This window comes from Rhinopithecus roxellana, chromosome 2, assembly GCF_007565055.1.
Source record: "Rhinopithecus roxellana isolate Shanxi Qingling chromosome 2, ASM756505v1, whole genome shotgun sequence".
In the NCBI taxonomy this organism is placed as follows: Eukaryota; Metazoa; Chordata; class Mammalia; order Primates; family Cercopithecidae; genus Rhinopithecus; species Rhinopithecus roxellana.
In genome coordinates, this window is record NC_044550.1 from 60,325,945 (window position 1) to 60,349,137 (window position 23,193).

Here is a 23,193-nt window from a genome sequence, read left to right on the forward strand (position 1 = left end):
TCACTTTTTAAAGGCCATATAATATTCTATTATGGGAATTTATTTAAACAGTCTCCTCTCATTTCACATTTAGGTTTTTTCCAACCTTTTTCTATTAAAGAGACTACTAACATTAACATCCTTCTCCATAAACCTTTTGTGAATATATTATATAACACATTGTATACATTATTTATAATATAAATTTATTTTATATTTTAAAATATTTATTTTATAATATTGTTTACACATTTTAAATGTATATTTATAATATAATATGTATTTATTTATTTCTAGGATAAATTACTTGAAGCAGAATATCTGGAGGAAATAAAGGTTTTGGGCTCAGCACAGTAGCTCATGCCTGTAATCCTAGCACTTTGGAAGGCTGAGGTGGGAGGATTGCTTGGCCCAGGCTGCAGTGAGCCCTGACTGTGCTACTGCTACTGCACTACAGCCTGGATGACAGAGTGAGAACCTACTTCAAAAAAAAAAAAAGAATGGTTTTGGCATTTTAAACTTAAAATATATATATGTAGCCAAGTAACTCTCCAGAAAGGTTGTACCGATTTACCTCTGATGCACAGAATTACATATTTAATTTTTATTTTTCTTCTCCATCACTAATATTATGATTAAAATGTTAGTAATTATTTTAATTTTAATATCTTGAATTAGTAGTACAAGCAAGAGATTTAAAAATATTTAATGACCATTTTACTATCTTTTGTGAATTGCCTATCCATGTCCTTTGCTCAAGTTTCTTTTTTTTCTTTTTTGTTTTTTCTTTTCTTCTCTTTTTTTTAAGACAGGGTCTCGCTCTATCACCTAGGCTGGAGTACAGTGGCGTGATCTTGGCTCACTGCAACTTCTGCTTCCTGGGCTCAGGTGATTCTCCCACCTCAGCCTCCCAAATAGCTGGGACCACAGGCATGCACCACCATACCTAACTAATTTTTTTGTATTTTTTGTAGAGACAGGGTTTCACCATGTTGCCCAAGCTGGTCTCAGACTCCTGGACTAAAGCGATCCGCCCTCCTTGACCTCCCAAAGTGCTGGGATTATAAGCATGAGTTCCCGCGCCTGGCCCTTTCCTCAATTTTCCATTAGCAAAGTCATCTTTTATATGAATTACTCATTATGTAATATGTAGGATAGCAATCAGAAACATGGTATTTTCCTCTATTTATACAAATATTTTAATTTGCAAGTGATTACACTGGGAGTCACATTCTTATGCAAATAATCTTAACTGGTACCTGATATTCACCATCAGACCCTTTCTTTTCTTCTCCTAACCAAGATGTGATCAACAGGTGATACATCTTTTTGTTTGTTTTTTGATTCAATTATATTTATTTCTGCCCCAAACTTTTTATTTTGAACAGTTTATATGCCACAGAGAAATTGCAAGAATCTTAATAAATACCTCTCTGTCCTTCTCCTAGTTTCACCCATTGTTTGTCAAAAGGAGATACTTAAGTGCAGTATTGCAACAGCTTATGTAGACATGCAACCTTGAGGTCATAGACCTATGAGGGATTGAGACAAAGGTGAATTTAGCAAATATTTTCCAGAGTACTCTGCTATAATAACCATGTACCCATCTCCAGCAATGACCTGGTTAACAGGGAGACTACTGTTTAGTAACGGAGCAATTCTCAGCTCAAACCTGGCAGGTTCTAAGTTATCTTGCCTCTGTGATTTTGAATGGTTGCTCTTACTATGTGAAAATGGAAGACATCATGTCCTGTTCATGTTTAAGAATTAATTGAGATTACCCCAGGCGCAAATTCTTCACGATACTGCTTTCCTCAGTGATATTTAATGCCCTCCCAGCCCTCATCCCCAATTAATTAAGCATTTTCCTCTATAGGTGAGATTTATGAAGTACTTGGAATTCCATTAAGAAGAGGTAATCTGTGAATTAGATGAATGCATAAACAAATACATCAACTATAAGATATCTCAGAAATGGTTTCTGTGTAAATTTTGTTACCCACAAGCAAGTTGTGTTATTTTCATGGCTACTGACATTTAAATGTGGCTGCTTCCCAAGCTGTTTCAGCAAGTAATAAACATTGTATTACTTTATTTGAATATAACAAAGCTTTAATTTATGATTGCATGTGCTTACATTGACACCTTGGCATTTCCTTTCAGGCTTTTCAGGACATGAAAAAGATTAGTGAACTTGGCTGGATGGGTCTTTCTGTTCTGATTCACCAGCTGCACCCCTAGCATCAGCTAACTAACTTGGAAATATATTTTATTTTGGTGGGGAACCTATGATAAAATATAATTAGATCAGTGATACCACTGGGCCAATAATGAAAAGCAAATGCTATATACAATAGTGTCATGTTTATTTATGAAGTGTAGTATCATTATCCCAGAATGAATAATGAATGAGGCATGGAACTTAGGTGGTTAAAACCTGTAAGAACAATGCTGTGGGCTTCATCCCCAGGTGTCCTTATCATCACGTTATTTCACCTCCTTAAACTACTATTTACTCACCTGAAAAATCAATTCGTAAAATGTTCTCACCTTCATTAAAAAAGCACTAGTAATAATTTATTATCCATTAAAAGTATCCACATATTTGGGGGGAAACTTGAAATTCTTTATTCTAAAGAGTTTCCAGGAACTGAAAGTAAATACATAAACACAAGACTTGGATTAAAATGTCAATAATATCTTTTAATAAGAACCTGAATCTTAACTTCATTGTATTATGCATTCTGTAGAAGGTTGAAAGAGATGATAAGTTCCTTTTTTGTTTGTTTTGCTTTGTTTGAGATACAGTTTCACGCTGTTGCCCAGGCTTGAGGGCAGTGGCACAATCACAGTCCACTGCAACCTCAAGCTTGATCTCCTTGGCTCTAGTGATCCTCCCACCTCAGCTTCCCGAGTAGCTGGGATCATAAGTATGCGACGCCACATGCAGCTTATTTATTTATTTGTTTTGTAGAGGTAAGGTCTCACTATGTTGCCCAGGCTGGTCCTGCACTCCTGGACTCAAGTTATCCTTCTTCCACAGCCTTCCAAAGTGCTGGGATTAGAGGCATGAGCCACTGCAGCTGGTCCTAAAAGTTCCTTTCTAACATTTAGATTTCTTAGCTCACAAAAATTTATTGAGTCATTATTATGTGTCAGGCCTTGTGTTAAGTACCAGATATTTTTTAGGTGTAAGTTCCTACACCTAAGAAAAGAAGAACTATGATATTTTTCTCATATACTATGGTATACTAAAGGAGAACATCAAAGACAGCTTCAGGCTAAAGGATGGAGATAGATTTACCTGGATGCAAAATTAAAATCTAGCCAGATGTTTTTTCTATTCCTGACTCAGGATTAAAACCCCAATTCAACTTTTTTCTCTCTAGCAGAAATATTTAAAACCATGTCCTTTCCTGGCAAAATTTTCACATTCATATCTATTTTGTTCATTAATCCATTCATTCAACTAAGGACTATTTTGAAATAGATAACCTAAATAGAACTTGCATGTTAACGGAGGGAGGCCATATTATGTAAGTAAGGGAGTAAAAGTTAAGGAGAGAGGAAACAATAATATTTTTAAGTAAATGTAAAATAATTAAGTTTTAAAATGTATCTATTATTTATAAACACTATTCTAAATAAGATGAATAATAAATCTTGAAAATAAAGGGATATATAAAACTCAAGAAAAGGGAAAACAACGGTAAAATAGAATCATATTTAAAAATTCATCTGTTATTTTGGGAAAGTCTTCCAAACAAAGTGACAAAAGTTATGTTGAAAATGAAATGACATGTCAAGATATGTAGGCAAATTCACAAGAAAAGAAAATCAAAAGTGATGACAATATTGATATTTGACAAGATGGAATTTAATTCCAAAAGGAGAAACAGAAAAAAAGAGAAACATTATGTAATGATAGAAAGTACAGTTTGTTAAGAAGATATAACAATTATAAACTTTCTTTTTTTTTTTTTTTTTTTTTGAGACGGAGTCTCGCTCTGTGGCCCAGGCTGGAGTGCAGTGGCCGGATCTCAGCTCACTGCAAGCTCCGCCTCCCGGGTTCACGCCATTCTCCTACTTCAGTCTCCCGAGTAGCTGGGACTACAGGCGCCCGCCACCTCGCCCGGCTAGTTTTTTGTATTTTTTAGTAGAGACGGGGTTTCACCGTGTTAGCCAGGATGGTCTCAATCTCCTGACCTCGTGATCCACCCGTTTCGGCCTCCCAAAGTGCTGAGATTACAGGCTTGAGCCACCGCGCCCGGCCAAACTTTCATGCACTGTATAAGGAAGGAACCAACCCTACGAAGCAGAATTCCTAAAATGCAAAGACCACAGACATGCACAAAACCACAGTGAGGTCTTTTTATACACACACACACACACACACACACACACACACACAAACATGATGAAAAACTCATAACTATAATCCCAGTGCTTTGGGAGGCCAAGGCAAGAGGCCAGGAGTTTGAGTCACCAGTGAGCTATGATTGCACTATTGCACTCTTCCAGCCTAGGTAACAGAGTGAGACTCTGTCTCTTAAAAAGAGATACATAAAAAGGAAAAGATATGGGATATTTAAACAATACCATCGACAGGCTTGGTAATATGGAATATTATAACATATGGATGTGATAATATACATTCTTTTCACCAATGAAACATTTGCAAAAGTTAATGCAAACTTGTCCACAAAGAAAACCTTAAAAATTCTATACTTTGGGAGACTGAGACAGGAGGATTGCTTAAGGCCAGGAGTTTAAGACCGGCCTGGACAACATAACAAGACTCTGTCTCTACAAAAAGGGAAAAAATTAACTGGACATGGTGGTGTATGACTGTAGTCCCAGCTCCTCAGGAGGCTGAGATGGGAGAATTGCTTGAGCCCAGGAGGTAGAGACTGCACTGAGCCATGATTGTACCACTGTAATATAATTAATTAATTAATTAATTAAGAAAATCTAAAATGCTTAGAATGAAACAGTTGGTTAAATTAACAATATTTATTAAATACTTGAAAACTAATGATTGAAAGATGACTCACTCTAACCCCCTAAAAAATAACAAATTGGGTTTTAAAATGAGAAAATTGGAAATTAAGAAAAACTTCTCTAAGTAGTCCCAGAACAACAACAAAAGAAAGTAAAAATTAAAAGTACAATTTTACAGACTAAAAAAAAAAAAAAATGGAAAAAAAGTGGGGAATAGGATGGAGACTGCTGCATCCAATCTCTGTAATTGAAATGTGAGCAAGAAGGTATAAGCACAGGAGAGAGTTTATATATTGATCCCAAGAAAATCTTAGAGAAAAAAATTGACATTTTAGTTCTATGGGTAAAGAATGCTTTCTTTAATAAAGGATCCCGGTATAATTGGCTATCCATCCACAAGAAAACGAAAGTAGACTTTCTTCATGACATATTCAAATAAATTATAGGTTAAATATATACGTGCAAAAGAAAAAAACAGAAAAAAGAAAGAACATTTTAAAATTAAGGAAGTATTTGAAAGACTATATAATCTTAGGATGGGGAGACATTTTATGTAGAACAGGATACACTATATAAATAAGCTCTGTCCCAAAGGAATTCATAACCTAGTACCACAAATAATATAAATACATTAGAGTTAGGGATGGAATATGCTATTTTTGAGATAAGAACAAGCTATGAGGGCCTAGAGGACAATTCAATTCATTCTATGGTACACTGGGGAAGGGTTCACAGAAGCAGCATTATTTGAGCTGTTTGTAAAGGGGTGAATGGGTGTCTTCCAGGTAGTTTATGAAAAGGCAGAAAATCATTTAAGGACCTAGTATTTCAGTGCCAGTGAGAAATTCAGTGTAATTAATGTGTAGAATGATTGATTGCAGAGGTTGAAAATGGACCAATTTGTGAAAGAGTTTATATTCTAAGCCAAGAAGTTTTAACTTAATCTTAATGTCTGCCTCCTGCTTAAGGCCACTGATAGTAGTTGAAGCTATGGTGATTGTCAGATCAATCAAGGAGAAAGGGTACTCACTGTAGAGTGAGAACATGTTTGACCAAGAGTGGTAATTGCAGACTTCCGTATCTATTCTCCCTCTTTTCCTTATTAGCAGAATCCTGATTTCAGTTAGGATAGATTTGTACTCAAGCTAAAAGTCAACTTGCCTCAGCTTCTCCTGCAACTAAGCTTATCTATGTGACTAAGTTGTTGCTGATATAAGCAGAAGTGCTGTTTAGAACACTCAAGAAAGTTCCTTAAAAGGAGAAGGTACTCCTTTGCCCTTCTGTGTTTTCTCCATATTCCAGATTGCCACAGGACGTATTTGGATTGTGAGATGAACCAGAGGATGTAAGTCTTTTATTAAAATGATGGCTTCCTGAAGACTATGCAGACATACTCCTATACAGGCTTTTCTGTGAGCAAGAAATGAATTTCTGTCTTGTTGAAATCAGATGTGCCAAACCTAATCTCAAATGATAAAGATGAGTACCAATGTAAATGTAGTGAGAAACCCCTACATTTAAAAAGTGGTCTGAGAAGAAATTACCAGTTAAAAACACTGAAAAGAGTGAGACAGGAAGAAATGGTATAGAAACCAAGACAAAAAGACAGGTCCGAGAGGCAGGATAAGGGCAAAATAAGTAGCAGATATTTAAAAGAGATCAAGTAGAAAGAGGCTTGAATGCAGCCCATTTAATTTAGAATTGCAAAGTTGTGTTGACTTAAGGAGATCAATTTCAAGCGTAAGATAATCGCATGAAAACCGAGTTGAAATGGGCTTCTGAATGAATGAGAGTCAGAGCTAAATTAATATTTAATTTCAGAAAAAATGAAATAGAAAATAAAGATAAGGTGAAATGGAAAATAGATGTGTCATGTCTTGTCTCACAACCAAATTGTATCTCCAGTTCACATGAGCCTGCTAATATTGACTACCATTTATTAAATTAAAAGAGGTTTATCTAATCCTTTGATAAACTCAAAATCTTCTAAATAATTAGAAATAAATGGTCCTTCCCATTCATAATCACTTTCATTCCAGGACCCAATTCTGTTCCTAAATAGTGTGCTATTCGGGAAAACAAAATATTTTCTAGTCTCAACTCAAATTCTGTCAAGGCATACGTGTGAGTGAAAGTGGAGTGGGGATAGAGACAGCATGAAGTTCTGATGTCTGAAAGAAATGAAGCTTCATGTAATTCTGAAGAAGTTCTTTTCCAAGTATCCAACTATTTTGAAGGTATAGCATTTGGTTTGTATCAGAGATTTACAATTCCCCATAAGGAAATTCAAGAACTCTGGGGTTCATATGTGATGCATTTGCAAGGTTTTTTCCCTTTTGATCCCCAGGCTCTGGCCCCTTTTTCCTCCTCCCTCCCTTCTCCTCTCCTTCCCTCTGTCTCTCCTTCCTTCCTTCCTTGAGAAATAATGCAGTCGTATCAGAATAGAAGCTATGTAAGAAAGGGTGGTATACTGGACTGCTTGAGATATTTTAATACATATTCAAGAGAAAATGGCAAATATATCTTCATAGAGAAGAATGCAAATTAAAAATCAGAGGGCAAGGCCACCAGGATTAAAGATGCAACTTGGACCAAATATTGACCAATGTAAATGTGTTGAATTTTGAATATAGCATAAATCATACTTAGTGAGATGCTTTCTACTAACGATTTACATTTAGTAATAATAGTGAACATGTCACAGAATATAGTTTATGACTGTTAGAAAAATGCAGTTAAATCAATACTTGAGAGATTATTTATTCATGTGTGAATTGTCTGCTTTTTGAATAATCATAAATAGTTTTAAAATTTTAGATGTGTTTTTGAAAGAAATTGGTTACACCCTGGGAAAAAAAATAAGTATGCCTTACAATATCTAGTGGAAGGGCTTAAAGGACAGATTTTCATTTCTATTTAGGAAAGAATGTTTCTCCTGTCTTCCTGGATTTGCTCCATATCAAAAGACATGAATACATATTGCAATTATAAACTGCATTGTAATAATAAGTTGTAAATTCTACTACAAAGGTCAGCTATGGTTAGATTCAGTGAGTTTTACCTTAAAATATTGGCTTAAAACCATTCATATCAAATGGATAAAATAACTTTTTTAGTTTGCAATGGCCTTATGACTTTGGGTGGTATGGGAAGAGAAGTTCTCAAACCAACACTCCTCAAGGTTAGAGAGGGAAGCTTCTGCCTTACACTTTCCTGATGTACTGAATGGCCCTTGGTATATCCTTATAAAAATTTTCAAACCCACAGAGCTATTTAAAGATAAAAAAAGTATACAACTTTATTTTTCAAAGACTAATATGTCTCAGGTACATTTAGCTACAGTACAAAGGATAAGAAAATAGCACCTAGGAATTTTTTGGATTGTAGAGAATCTCAACGCTTTACCTTTCTTATTTCCTCTCCACTTTTCTAGCTAAGAAACCAGAGTGCTCCCACTCCCACTCCTTTAGTCTATTGGGTCACAAGGGGCCTAATTTTCATGCGAACAGCCCTGAGGGAATAATCTGCCCCTCTAAACGAAACCCAGACCACTCCGTTCTCAATCTCATAAGGACTGTTATTCCTCGGGTCATAGGAGCCTCCAGGGTAGTAGATGCCATTGAGATTGGCTGCTTGGCAGTTGTTATACCACCAGCCTCCCCCATAGACTTCTGCACAGTTCTCTTCCCACTGGTCTGCGTCCCTGTCAAAGGTGCTGAACTGCATGCTGTTGTGAGAGGTGTACTCTGTCCCTTCCTCTACCGAACCTTCAATCAGAGCATCGCCTGCAGTGCCTTCATAGGAGGAGACCTGGAGGGCATAGCCTTTGGCCTCAGAGCCTACCCGGAAGTAATATTCTGCATAAGCTTCGTTGCCAGCCCAGTCCTCTAATTCAACCCTAAGAACAGAGCCCCTCTGGGTTAGTAAGTGGAGGTAGTCATTGCCTAGCCAGAATTCTCCTTCCCCCTCGTCATTCAGGCTGCCGAAACCTCTCTTGTAGTCTTGCCAGGTCCGGTTAAAATTCAGTGATCCATCCATTCTTTGCTGGATCAAAAGCCATCCTCCCAAACTGGTCTCTTGATCACAATAAACAGAAAAAATCTTACTGGATCCGGGTAGCGTGATATTGAAAATGCCACTTTGGGTACCTGAAGGATGTGTTTGGAGGACATCATCACAGTCTAAAAAAAAAATTAAGCTGGTTGGAAGAAGTTATTCTCATTTAACTTTACAAAGATAGGCACGACTCAGATTAAAGAAGGCAAATATTGTTTCCTTCCCTTCCGTTCTTTCTTCCTCCTTTTCTTCCCTCCATAGGGGAAGGATGCACTTACAGTGGGATAGAACTTATGCAAACAAGGGCTTATTTATACCTACAAATTGCAAAGGGGATTTTCCTCAAATGGATTTGGAATTTTACTTGCACATACTAATAGCAAGTAACCAGTACTGGTAGCTAAGCATCAATTAATACTAACAGAACTTGTTTTTACCCTGACCTAAATGTCAACTGAGACACATACTAAAAATGTGATTAATCAATTGGGTGACAATTCTAATAGCACACACTTTGATTAGTGAAATAATTTGATTAAATAAGCTCAAAGCTCAAATAGAGTTTCAGAGGAAGTAATTCATCCATTTAGCATGTATTTATTGAGTCATGACTCTGTACTGTTAGGCATTTGGAAATACAGAGATGAGACAAAGGCCCTGCCCCCATGGAACTTACAGTCTAGCGCAAAAACAAACCAAAAAAGTGTAGTTTCAATGAATGTAACAGAGTTAAGAAGGAAATGCAAGGGGCCATGGGAGCACTGTGCAGAAATATTTAACTTAGTTTAAGGCGACAGGAAAGGCTTCCCCAAAGGAGAAGTGTGGATACCTCTGGAAGAGCGAGATTTAGCATGGCCTCTCTTGGTGGAATGTGTTCCTTCATGATCGGCTTCACTTCCGGCCTCATCTGCCATTTTATAACTCTTGCTTTCAAATGTGGAGCCTTCTCTGTTGTAAGCTGTGCTACTAATAAATTGTTTGCTGTGACTTGAAGTTTTACCACTTGAAGGGAATTCAGCTACCCCAGAGTGATGAGAACTGGTTTCCTTTGTATTTGTGAAGGTGCCAGATTCTGAACCCATTGACTCAGCCTCACTGGCAAACTCTCTGAACATAGGTGAGAAGAAACCTGGAAATGTTTTTCCAGTTGAGGCAGTGTCAAAGAAGGCAGCTTCATCAGGGTGCCTACGGCGGAACTCATCCAGAGTACCTATGCCTAAATCTATTGCCTCGGGACAGTCAGAACCATCTTCGGAGGTCACCACTTCTTTGGTAACTTCTTTGTGACCATCAGGACCAATAACAGTCTTAGTAACGGTTTTAGAGCATGAACGACGTGTGGTGGTTGTGCTACCAGAGGTGACCTTCTCTTTACCAACCACAAGCTCTTTGTCTCCTTTAGAAGTGACCAGTTTATCTGTGTGGTACTCTCTGTTTGTCCCTGGACTTACGATTCCTGGCACCTCTTCAAACGTGCCCCAGTCTGGGTTGGTAGGCCTGGTGTTCCCAGAGCCTGGGCTATCTGGCCTAAAACTTCCAGATCCAGAGTGCCAATGTCCAGTACTACTAGATACAGAGCTCTCAGAATTCCAGTGCCCAGCACTTCCATGTCCAGAGCTGCCAGGATTCCAGGTTCCAGTACTACCAGGTCTAGGGCTCCCAGTGTTTTGGTTTCCAGTACTTCCAGGTCCAGAGCTCCCAGGGTTCCAGGTTCCAGTACTTCCAGTTCCAGAGCTCCCAGGGTTCCAGGTTCCAGTACTTCCAGGTCCAGAGCTCCCAGGGTTCCAGGTTCCAGTACTTCCAGGTCCAGAGCTCCCAGGGTTCCAGGTTCCAGTACTTCCAGTTCCAGAGCTCCCAGGGTTCCAGGTTCCAGTACTTCCAGGTCCAGAGCTCCCAGGTTTCCAGGTTCCAGTACTTCCAGGTCCAGAGCTCCCAGGTTTCCAGGTTCCGGTACTTCCTGGTCCAGAGCTCCCAGGGTTTTGGTGTCCAGTACTTCCAGGTCCAGAGCTCCCAGGGTTCCAGCTTCCAGCACTGCTAGGGTTCCTGGGGCTTTCTGTCTCTGATCCTGTTCCATAAGAGGTGGAGTCTACTCGGGTAACCTCATTTCCACCAGGTCTCTCTAACTCCATTCTCATCTGCTGCATGTCTGTTAATGCCTTCCACTCTGGGGGTGCCTTCTGAAGCTGGCTCTTGAAATTTGGGGGAAACAAATCTGGAACTGGTTTCATTTTTATCAGTGGTAAGTGTTGCCTATCTCTAGAGGGAAGTAAGTCTTTGGCAATGACCTGCTCAAGTTGCTTCTGCTGATCTTCATAGTCCTTCAGATCTACTTCACGAGCTAAAGCCCTACTGCATGACCCTCGACAAGACCGGATCTTAATGTCAATGTCCACCTAGAGAGAGGGGAGAAAAATAAAGAGAAAATGTAGATACAAATACATAAACTATGTCCATTGAGTTTCTGGTAGTTAATTTTCCTTCTGGAAACTGGTTTCATTTTTTTTTTGACTTGGAGACCTACCACTTAATATTCTCTGTTTTCTGCTTATCGAGCACCCTCAGTGGAAGAGATGTTGGGTATTGCACGGCTAGCCAGGATAAGCAATGAATGCTCTTTGATCATCTTAGTCTCAGAATGGATCAAGAGTAAGGTGCTATTCCCTCTCAAAGGAAAAGCTAATTAAATGATCCTTGGTGAAACTCAGGCTGAAGACTCAGAGGCATGGTGATGTAATGGGCTTTGGAATTAGACAGGGACTGAACACTTGATTTCGAAATTTACTATCTATGTACCATTGGAAAATTTACTTAATATCTCTGAATTTTTTTTCTTCAACTGTGGAGTGAGGAAAATAATACCTACTTTTAGGTAGATGATGGATATAACACTTTTCTCTGCATATAGTAGACACTCAATGCATAACTATCGCCTTCCTTTTCCCTGTTACTCATAAACAAGGAAGTCTGGGACCACAGCCACATACTTACCTCCAGTCTTTTCATATCAACCAACTGAGCCCTAACATTTTGCTGCAGAAGTTGGATATGCTGTACTTTTTCTATGACTTTGCGCTTCAGGACTTCAATTCTGCTTCTCAGATCTTCAGACACTTGGTTATAGGTATTATCACGGTCTGAAATAGAAAGTTATTGAAGTAGCTGCTGAGTGATTTGTCTGTAATTGCCAGCAAAAGAAAGGAAGGAAGGAAAGAGAGAGATGAAAGAAAGAGAGAAAGAGAGAAAGAGAGGAAGGGAGGAAGGGAGGAAGGAAAGAAAGGAAGGAAGAAAGAAAGAAAGAAGCTAGCTTGCAAATATTCCCAATTTTATTTTGGTTACAGTTTAATCTGTGAGTTCCAAACCTGTGGGGCATTTTACTTTTGGATAATGTTATGCCCTGCAGCCATCCATGAATCTCAGTTAAGATGTCCTATTAGCAATTAGTAATCTCAAATAAATATAGAAGAAATTTCTTTGGAATTTTAAAGGTGTAATTTGGAGTTAAAATAATTGGTTTGATTGCATTCCAAATATTTTATAATATCCTAAATCAAGGGACTTGAACATATTGGATTTTCTTATTGATGAATTTTTCTTTTTATCTATAGATCTGAAATTGTTCCTAAGCTATTTTGGGTCAACAGGATCACTCACTTGCCAGCTAGTGTTGCATCACTGATTTTAAATGTCAAGTGTTTGTGAAGGTATAAAAAGGCAAAGCAAAACTTCAGAAACTGAGGCCTCCCTAGACTCACTGTCCGTGCCCAGAGTGAATGCGATGTTTCCTAACCCTAATGAGTAGACTCTGAGAATGATGTAGCTTGACTCTATATTTTAAATTTAAAATTCTACCTAATCAGCTCAGTGGAGTCTGAGGGTTGAACTCCCAGCTTTGTGTCTTTGAATAAGTTCCTTGACCTCTCAGTTTTCACCTCTGCAAGGCAGAAACAAAAATATCCAACTCAAAGAGTCTGACCCATCCTGTTTTCAGTATATACTGTTGAAAAGAACACACTTAAATTCTTGTTTTTAATCCAAAATTCTGACTTATTTTGTGACCTTAAACAATCTCAGTTAACATCTTCTACTTTGAAAAAATAACAAAAACAAAACTCCCCCTTAAAATTTTCAGGGATGTTATGAAGGCATGTATTTCTACACTAAGTACTTTGGGATGAAATTAACATAGATATAAGCAGATATCATATTTATTTAGGATTTTTGTTGTTTCTGTTATAAAATCAAAGCAGTAAACATGTAATACTTACTATTGGATGAGACAAGATCGCCTCTCAAAATTTCCATTATATTAATGGTCACTGAGTTAGAATCCTTATTGTTCTTCTGATATTCAAATAGTGAATTTTTGAGCTTATTTATTCTGTTTGTAAAATCTTGATTGACTTCATCAATCAACCCTTTCATCCTGCAGCCGGAAGGGCATTTGTAGTTCTGAAAGTGAAGAGAGAAAATTACAGTAAGGATCTATCTCTTGGATTCAGAATAATTTTGCATGTTTCCATGCAGTCCCCATTTCTTCCTACCCTGTCTCTTCCAGATAAGTTGGCTTAAAAGTAGGTAAGAGGACTAGTTAGAGGTTGCAGAGAAATTCTGGAATGACTTTCCACTTAGCCATAAATTAGATGCCAGGAAATTGAGGCCACTATACTCAGGTGCCTAGTTTTGCCTGACCATGCAACTGAAATCCAGTCTGTTCACCCACTAATGATCCAGAGTTGGGGAGGTAATGAAACAGTGCTCTTGCTAGTAGGTTCCTTTGCTTTATTTGGTATGTAGGGAGCTATTCAATTATTTTCTATTTTAAAAAGTTCTGGGACCAATCGGGTCAGCCTGTGAGCCCCTCTAGCAACAGAGGGAAGGAATTTCCTGCTTCCCCAGCTAACTGCTTACCCAGTCTTCATCAGAGCAGAAGGGCCAGTCTGAATCTTTGCAGGCAGATTGATGCTTTTCCACAACCCTTGGGCCACGCACGCCTCCTCCTTCAGCTAGAAAGTCACCTTCACCAGTATCTGCAGTCTTTAAAGATTCATTCACATACACAAAAGAGAGCAACAGCAATGTTAGCCAGAAGAGAAGACACTGACATGCCTGTAAGTTCCCAGGAAGAGATGGCACTCTCACAAAGATTAAGGACACCAGCCACAGGGCTTCTGCAAGCCTCAGGTTTCTTGTCTTCAAATGGAAATCCCAAGACCCATTTTATGGAGTTGTTATGAGAATTAAAGGAGATAAAATGTACACATTTCTTAACTGTGTATGACACTAAATAAGCATTTGATAAATATTAGGAGTTTTAAAGAATCCATCCTAAAAGGAAAATTATTTGAATCTATAAAATCAGTTAAATTTTACCTTTTCATTTTTACTAATGACTGCAGACGGAAAGAAAGTTGAAAGCTATAGAGCTGTTTCACCTGTAATTGCTGCTTCAGTAGAAAAAACCTACACTATCTTAACTTAATGTTCCTCTCTCCTTCAAGTTTCTATGTAACCTTTAGAGATGGATTCATACTCTAAAAGAATACCATTACTTCCTAAAAGCGTATTGCCTTACTAACTAATCTCTTCTGATACTGCAACGATGTTTCCAAAGATAATTAATTTGCTTTTTCTTTTGTTTTGACAAACACAGAAATAACCTTTCAGCAAAACTGTACGAAAACTAAAAGTTCTGTTTATTATGGGCAAGTAGCAAAAAATTAATAATTAAAGAAAACAAATCTTACCATAGAATGTTTTATTCCATTAACTAGCATTACAATGCACCAAGGCTTTATAGCAACAAGGATGGCAAAGTATTCTTGCCCTTTTTAAAACAAAACAAAACAAAATGTAGTAAGACTGAATGACCGATGCTAAAGTTTCCCTTGTGAGTTTGTGCACTCTCATCCATCTAAGATCTTCCTCTTGGGGTCATATTACCTTGTATTCTTGAGGTGTCAATCCCATCCAGGAGCTTTCCTCCCAGGCCTGGAGTTCATAAAGCTAAGAGTATGTCATGACATAGAACAGGTAGACTCTGACCTCCAAGCTCTTTGTGGAATAAACACCAGAGAGAAAGCAAGAAGAGAAAATGAAAAGGACCATACCCATCCTGTGCCCACCACACTTAGGACCAGGCAGACGATCCTCATGGAAAACATCTTTTCTATGGGTGGGGCTGGCTCATGAGGAGCACTCCAGCTGAAAGAAAGGATTGCTTCTACTCCTAGTTCCCATCCCATTTAAATCTGCAGGAGGTTTGGTTAATCATTGGCTTTGTCCTGTGTAGACAGTCAACCCTCCCTCTACATCCTTTGTTCCTCCTATGCTGTTGGTGTCCCAGAAATTCTTGCTCAATTCCCCTCAGCTTGTTTGCTTCCGATAAGCTGTTGCAAAGGTAGCATTTGATTCTCCAGCCAATGATTAGGAGAAGGTCTCACATTCCAGGAACAGGGTGGCTTTGAGAATGAAAAGAGGAGCATAGGAGGGTATATCCATATTTTTATACGTGAAAGAATACAGAAGTTGCTTAGTTAAGCTAGCTGTAGCCCCCAGTATTGGTGATTTAGCAAACAATATTTCACTTTATGCAGAAATTAGGGTTGGGTGATCTGGTTTGTAAAAAATAACTTTGGTGATAGGCTGGCCCTGAAGGCTTTCTATAACTTTATTTAGAACAGATTACTTTTCTCTATCTAAAATATAAAGATGACAGCAGCCCCAGGAGCCAAACATCTTAGGTTCATAATCCAAGCTGCACCACTTCCCTGCTCTATGTTCTTGGACAAGTTACTTTACCTCTTTATACCTCAGTTTCCTCATTTATAAACTAAGGATGCTGATAAGCTACCCCATGCTTTTATGAAGAATAAATGAGTTAATTCTTGTAAATCCCTCAGAACAGTGACTGTCACATAGGAAGTACTCAGTGAATTATGGGAGATCATAAAGTGCCATGAAAAATACCATTTCTTTCCTGTTTCTGTGCCAGCAATCTCACTTCTGAGTGTATTTCCAAAAGAAATGAAATCAGGACCTTGAAGAGATACCTGCATTCCCATGTTCATTGCAGCTTTATTGACAATAGCCAAGATATGGAAACAACCTAAGTGTCCACTGATGGACGAGGAGATGAAGAAAATGTGGCGTATATGTACACAATGGAGTATTACTCAGCCCTGAAAAACAAGGAAATTCTGTCATTTACAGTAACACAGATGAACCTAGAGGGCATTATCCTAAGTGAAAAGAGCAGATATAGAAAGACAAATACTACTTAGCCAGTTGTGGTGGTGGGCACCTGTAATCCCAGCTACTCGGGAGGCTGAGGCAGGGAGAATCACTTGGACCCGGGAGGTGGAGGAGGTTGCAGTGAGCTGAGATTTCACCATTGCACTCCAACCTGGGCCACAGAGTGAGACTCCCTCTTAAAAAAAAAAAAAAGAAAGAAAGAAAGAAAGGAAAAGAAAGACAAATACTATATGATCTTTCTTACGTGTGAAATCTAAAATAGTCAAACTCACAGAAGAAAAGAGTAGAATGGTGGTGGCCAGGGCCTGAGGCGTAGGAGAAATGGGGGAGATGTTGGCCAAAGTTATGCAACGTGAGTAAGTTCTGGAGTCTAATGTGCACCATGATGACTATAGTTGCTAATACTGTGCTGCATATTTGAAATTTGCTAAAAAGGTAGATCTTAAGTCTTCTCACCACACAAAAAAGGTAACGATATGAGGTGTTTTATGTGCTAATTAGATTAATTGTGGTAATCATTCGACAATGTTTATGTGTATCAAAACACCAATCAGAGAGAAGTTCCCCTTTGAAGGAAAATAAAAAAAAATCAAGCTGTACAACCTAAATAATGCAACTTTTATTTGTCAATTATACTTCAATAAAAGTAAAAAAAAAAATTCAGCTTAGATTTGCCAGATGTATTAGGTTGGTGCAAATAGCAAATAAAAATAAGGGTGTCCCAGTTAAGTTTGAATTTCAGATAAACAACAAATCTATTTTAGTATAAGTATGTCTCATGCGATATTTGAGACACACTTAAAATTTTTTTGTTGTTTATCTGAAATTCAAAGTTTACTGGACACCCTGTACTTTATCCGGCAATCCTACCTTGCCTCAAATTCTGCTTCCTGTGTGAAGCCAATCCTAATAAGAGTAATAGCTAATGTGTATTGAATGTTTACTAAGTCTTGCATTCTTTGTTAGACATTTTGCAGGGTACCTGATTCAATGTCCAATTAAAAGCAATCTCGTGTTCTTTCATACTTCCTTAGAGTGTGCACCACTAATGGCATTTATCATTGTAGGAGTACTGTCTGTCTCCTCAAGTAGATCATAAACTTGAGAACTGAAATGTTTTATTGGTCTTTATATTCTCCCCAAAAGGTGTGGGCCCTCATTGAGCAAGAAAGCATGAGTGGGTTCCAATGATGGGAAGTTGCCTGGCTGCCTCCCCCAGCACTGCAGACGTGTGAAACTTTCTAAAAATGGCTGGAAGCCCTGGTGCAAGGCAGTGCACTGTCTGCTCTATGGAAGGCTCCTTGTCTGATCAAGCTCACCCCTGAGGCAGCTTGCTATGATTTCTAGAGCTAATTGCAGAGCAAGGAGGAAGACCCAGAGCCCCATCCAGGTTCCACAGGGCAATGATTCCATGAAAAGCTGGGTTATACTCACTCACAACATCGCACTGGCAAAACGTCAGGCTTAGCTAGGAAGACGAGGCTTGATCTCTGCACACATTTTCCTTCGCCCACAAGAACTGCCACCTTTGGGAGGTGAACATGGTATATAGCAAAGAAGTTCCCAAGAGTAACCTGGTAGGCCTCAGGTGAGTCGGTTGAACGTAATCTGATTGAAGGTAAATTAACAGAAACAATTTGGTTGAATGCCACCACCCTAGTGCCATGTCAGGGTGTTTCCAAGGATGCCACCTAGGGCTTTATCCTTGCCTCTCAGAATAGCACATCTCACGCCCTTTCTTAATCCTGGCCTCTGCTCACACAGCACCTACTCAGAGAGCCTTCTCTGGCCACCTGATCTAAAGAGCTGCCATTCTCGCATGTCATTCCATTGACCCTGCTTGGTTTTTCCATACTGTACCTTATAACTCCTGGACAAGGTGTATTTGGGAAGGTATTTGTTTATTGTGTGTCTTGCCTACACTAAGCTTCCTGAGGCCAAGGCACAAGGACTAGCACAAATGCCAGGCATAGAGCAATTGCTGCTCAGTATCTGCTGGAGAAATGGAAGGCTGTCACCATACAGTGGTGGCAATGCGTGGTGGGCTTTCCAGCATGTGAGGCCTGGATTCCACCTAAGTGACATGGGCAAGCTATTTAAATTCTCTGAGCTATAAATGAGATGATGATATTTGTCTTGCAGGATTGCTGTGAAGATTATGTAAAATGGTATATGTAAAATGTTGGCCATCCACAGCAGGAGCTCTAGAAACAGTAGCTTTTATTTTTTCTAGAATATCCCAATGCTCCATAATAAAATGTTCCCTTGTTTTGACTCTAGTGCCAGGAGTCCCTAATGAGGCACTTTTGTAGGTCACTCTTTGGCCCCACACTGCAGGCTGCTAACCAGGCTGGGCTCTGTGCCCCATGAACAGACTGTATTGTAAGCTTTGGAGGAGTAGGTTTTGTTTAGATGGAAAACTATGCAAATTAATAGGCAACAAATAATACGAGTATCATTTTTTAAAAAGCATGTGACAATAAGGGTATCTTTAAAGTGCAAAACTGGAAAAATGATTGAAGAAATTTTCAGTTGCTTAAATTATAATCTGCTGTGCATTGCCTTTTTCTTTTTTCTTGTTTTTTTTTGAGATGGAGTCTTGCTCTGCCACCCAGGCTGGAGTGCAATGGCACAATCTTAGCTTACTGCAACCTCTGCCTCCCAGGTTCAAGCGATTCTCCTGCCTCAGCCTCATGAATAGCTGGGATTACAGGTGCCCGCCATCATGACCGGCTAATTTTTTGTATTTTTAGTAGAGACGGGTTTTCACCATGTTGACCAGGCTGGTCTTGAACTCTTGACCTCAGGTGATCCACCCACCTTGGCCTCCCAAAGTGCTGGGATGACAGGTGTGAGCTGCTGCACCAGGTTTGTCTTTTTCCTACAGATAACTACATCCTATTTGCCTTAGCTCTAATGAGAAGGATGTTTGATATATCTATATTTTTTAAGTTAATGTAATATAAACATTTAAGTATAAATGTTAATATAAACATTTAAGAGCATGAATTTACATATTTGTTATACCATAACTTTTAGCATGACTGGAATAGTTTTTACTAGTTTTAAGAGCTTCATTTGTATGGTATATAATGTAAACAGAAAGAGTAGAAATTCTATAGCTGTATGTTTCAGTTTTAAACTATATCTACTCATCACAACTTCCACAGGAAAAGTAAAATATATAACCGGTTATCTAGATATTTGCAGTTGTATAAATACAACTTAAAAATACAAAACAAAATGACAGCGTTATTTTGAATGGAGTATTTGTCTTACCCTGGGCGGATGCCAGAAATTAAATGTATTGATTTCTGAGAGCAGCTCACTCATTCACTCATTTGTCTAAATTTAGCAATCATTTACCCTACGTATATTATTTCTCTAGTCCTGCATACTATGTGCTTAAGATAGAAAGGAAAATAATGTATGGTCTTTTACTTTCAAGTCGCTTACAATTGGCGAGCAAGTCAAATACATTATACAGCTGAGAATTAAGTTAAACTATGTAAACTTGATATTTTGTAGGTCAAAACAATAATATTTGCAGTTTCATATGGTTTAATCTAATATAAAACAATGGAAAAATCTGTACGTTACATGCTGAGTTCTTTGGAAAATACGGCAGAGTGATATATCATTTATGTATTGCTCTTTGTTTTGTTTGTGTGAGATATTTCTTTAAAATATTTAATTCAGGCCTCAAAATACAAGACGTTTCTGAAAAATTCTTGTGTCATCTATCATAAAAATCTACATGAATCTGTACATTCTTTCCAAAGACATTTGGTATCCTAATAACAAGAAGATAATGGTACTTTGACAGGAACTATTTTGTTAAAACAATATTAAGTGCATTCTTGGAAAGTACTAAAATTATTTTCTAAATTTTGAAATGACTAAATTATGAAAATTTACAAGATTTTGGCATTTATAAATACAGTCTGATCTAATGAAATCACTGGACAACATTGGCAAAGCTATTTAACTTTCTGTAGTTTTTTCTTTTTCTTTCTTTCTTTTTTTTTTTAGGGACAGCATCTTGCTCTGTTGACCAAGCTGAGTGTAGTGGCGCAATCATGGCTTACTGCACCTGAACTCCCTGGGCTCAAGGGCTCATCTCACCTCAGCTGCCTAAGTATCTGGGATTACCAGCTTGTGTATCTTATTTTCTCTATTTGTCTCGTGCATCTCAAGGGTGTTGCAAAAGTTTGTCTTTACTAAGATGCTTACTGTGAAAGGTAAATGAACTGGTAGGATGACTTATATAGGTGTGACTAATGGAGTGTTTAATGTTTATTTTCAGAACTCATCAATTTCCTGACCTCAAATGGTTTCCCCAGAAGTTACAGCTGCAAAGATAAAATAGGAATTTCCTTAATACCCAGAAGTGATTCTGAATTGCACTTAAGAACGTGAGGAGAAAAAAAAAAAGAGCCTTTTGTGATCTTGATTTATTCCATCACACTGTATTTCTCTTTAATCTCTTTATTCAGGAAAGGCACCCACCTTATTTTTTATAGTTGAACTGACTCTAGATTAATGACCACTTAATTGAATAACTTTTTATCATTTTTGAGATTAAGATCTATTCTGTTCCAATAATATAATAATAATTTTTTTATCCTTAGGAATAATTTTCATGGTCTTTTACTTAAGTACTTTTAATCAAGTTCTCATTAAGTAGTTATAAGTGTGTGCGTGTGTGTGTGGGTGTGTGTGTGGAGAGAGAGGGAGAGAAAGAGAGGTGAAAGTAGTCTTTGAGTTTTTCTTACTGTTTTATCTCTTTTCATTTTTAACTGCAATATCAATTACATAATTCATTTTTCAAGATTAATTTATCTTATCTATAATGTGCTTGATCTAGATATACTAATTTTTTGCACTTAACATGTATTAAAACTTAAATGCTAGCTTTGAAAAGTAAAACCATTATACAGATAATCAATTGATGTATTAATATCAGCAACATAGATTCATTCTCACACTGTACCTATTAAATCCATGATATTCAGCACGTTGCTAGGCTGGTTTCCCTGTGGTTCTTCTATTAAAGATTGGCAAACAAAATCTGTCGGTTGGTGTTGATTTAACAGTGACATGTTAAAAACTGGAGAAATATCATCTGCAAGGCATGTGGAATTTCCACAAACAAGGAATTATGTGAAAAAAAGGGGTAAGTCAATTACCAAGATCTATTTAATTATCTGCGGTATTTATTGGGCCCTATATTAATGGAAGGTTTTACAAAAAAATTTTACTTAGATAAAATTCAACAAAAAGTTAGTGAGAAAAACAGCAGAGAAACCTAAATTGAGGGACATTTTACAAAATTCATGATTGGTACACCAGAACAGACTTCCTTAATTTATGAAGGTTGTGAAAAGACAAAGAAAGACTAAGAAACAGGGAACCAGAGGTGATTAAGGAGATGTGACAACTAGATGTGATGTGGTATTTGGATGGGGTCCTGGACAGAAAAGGGACAGTAGTGTAAAAATTGGTGAAATCTGAATGAAGTGTGAAAGTTACACAGTAGCATGGTACCTAAGTTGGTTTCGTAGTTTTGACGAATGTACTATGGTAATGTAAGACACTAACGTTAAAGAAAACTGGGGCAGGGCATGGTAGCTCAGTCCTATAACTGGGGCCAGGTGCGGTGGCTCATGCCTATCGGGGCCAGGCATGGTGGCTCACGCCTGTAATCCCAGAACTTTAGGATGCTGAGGTGGGCGCATCGCCTGAGGCCAGGGGTTCAAGACCAGCTTGGCCAACATGGTGAAACCTCGTCTCTACTAAAAATACAAAAATTAGCTGGGTGTGGTGGCGGGCACCTGTAATCCCACCTACTTGGGAGGCTGAGGCAGGAGAATCACTTGAACCTGGGAGGTGGAGGTTGCAGTGAGCTGAGATCACACCACTGCACTCCAGCCTGGGCAACAGATTGAGACTCCGTTTAAAAAAAAAAAAAGGAAAGAAAGAAAGAAAAGAAAAGACAAAGAAAACTAGGTGATAGGCTAGTGAATGCTGTATAGTACCTTTATACATTTTCTGCAAATAAAAATATGATTCCAAATTTAAAGCTTTATTTGAAAGCAAAAGCAAATATTAAAGTTTTAAAATTATATTTCCAAACTTAACATAATTCAAATCCCACACAGCAATACCAATCTTAGGAGTAAAAAACGACAAGAGTTAAAAAAAAAATGTTATTTTTGTTTTATTGTCTCTGAAGCAGTTACATATATTATCTCACTTGACCCTTACCACAGCTTTGTGATGTAAGGAGAACAAATTATGAAGGAAAACATTTCCAGTCCAAGGTCTCTTCAATGTTAGGTCATATTGTTTTAATGTCACATTTTAACTATTTGTCCCTAAATATTTGAAAGCAGCCACTTTCATAACAGAGTGGAATCTGCCCTATTCTCTTTATCTAAGTAGAGTCAACATTCAGATTTATTTAGTGAGGATTCCCTACTTGCCTCAGTTCACCTCATGCTTTAAAGTTGCCAGTAGAAGAAAATCTGGGTGAGGAGCAGGGAAACCGGAGTGAGGGCCAAGGATACTGGATTTTGGATTTGGGAAACACATTTTTGACCCAGTTGTAGACATGATTAAATGTCATGATCCTGAATTTACCACGGTTTGTTCCTTCAAGCATTTCCCAATGAAATTGAGGTGAGCAAGAGCTTAAAATTGTGCCAACTACCCTTCCCAGAAAGCTTTCCAGGCTACTACAGAGCAGTGTTCTGTAAGCCATAGTCGAGCCTACCATCAAGGCCCAGAATGAGCCAATGGCAACAGTATCATTTGGGCCAAAGCTCATGTTTATGATAACCATTAGTCTTTTTCGTAATTTTTTTTTTTTTGAGTCAGAGTCTCACTATGTCGCCCAGGTTGGAG

At 38.1% G+C, this 23,193-nt stretch overlaps 1 protein-coding gene across 1 annotated transcript; it reads right to left on the bottom strand.

Moving 5' to 3' along the window:
• Positions 1–8,248: 8,248 nt before the first annotated feature.
• Positions 8,249–15,270, bottom strand: FGA (fibrinogen alpha chain). The gene is made up of 6 exons (XM_010356863.2): positions 15,144–15,270; positions 13,945–14,070; positions 13,302–13,485; positions 12,025–12,170; positions 9,866–11,429; positions 8,249–9,161 (listed from the first exon to the last, which is right to left on the bottom strand). Exons 1-6 carry the CDS (start codon positions 15,195–15,197, stop codon positions 8,452–8,454), a joined length of 2,784 nt encoding a protein of 927 aa, XP_010355165.2. The 5' UTR covers positions 15,198–15,270; the 3' UTR covers positions 8,249–8,451.
• Between the last annotated feature and the right edge of the window lie 7,923 nt (positions 15,271–23,193).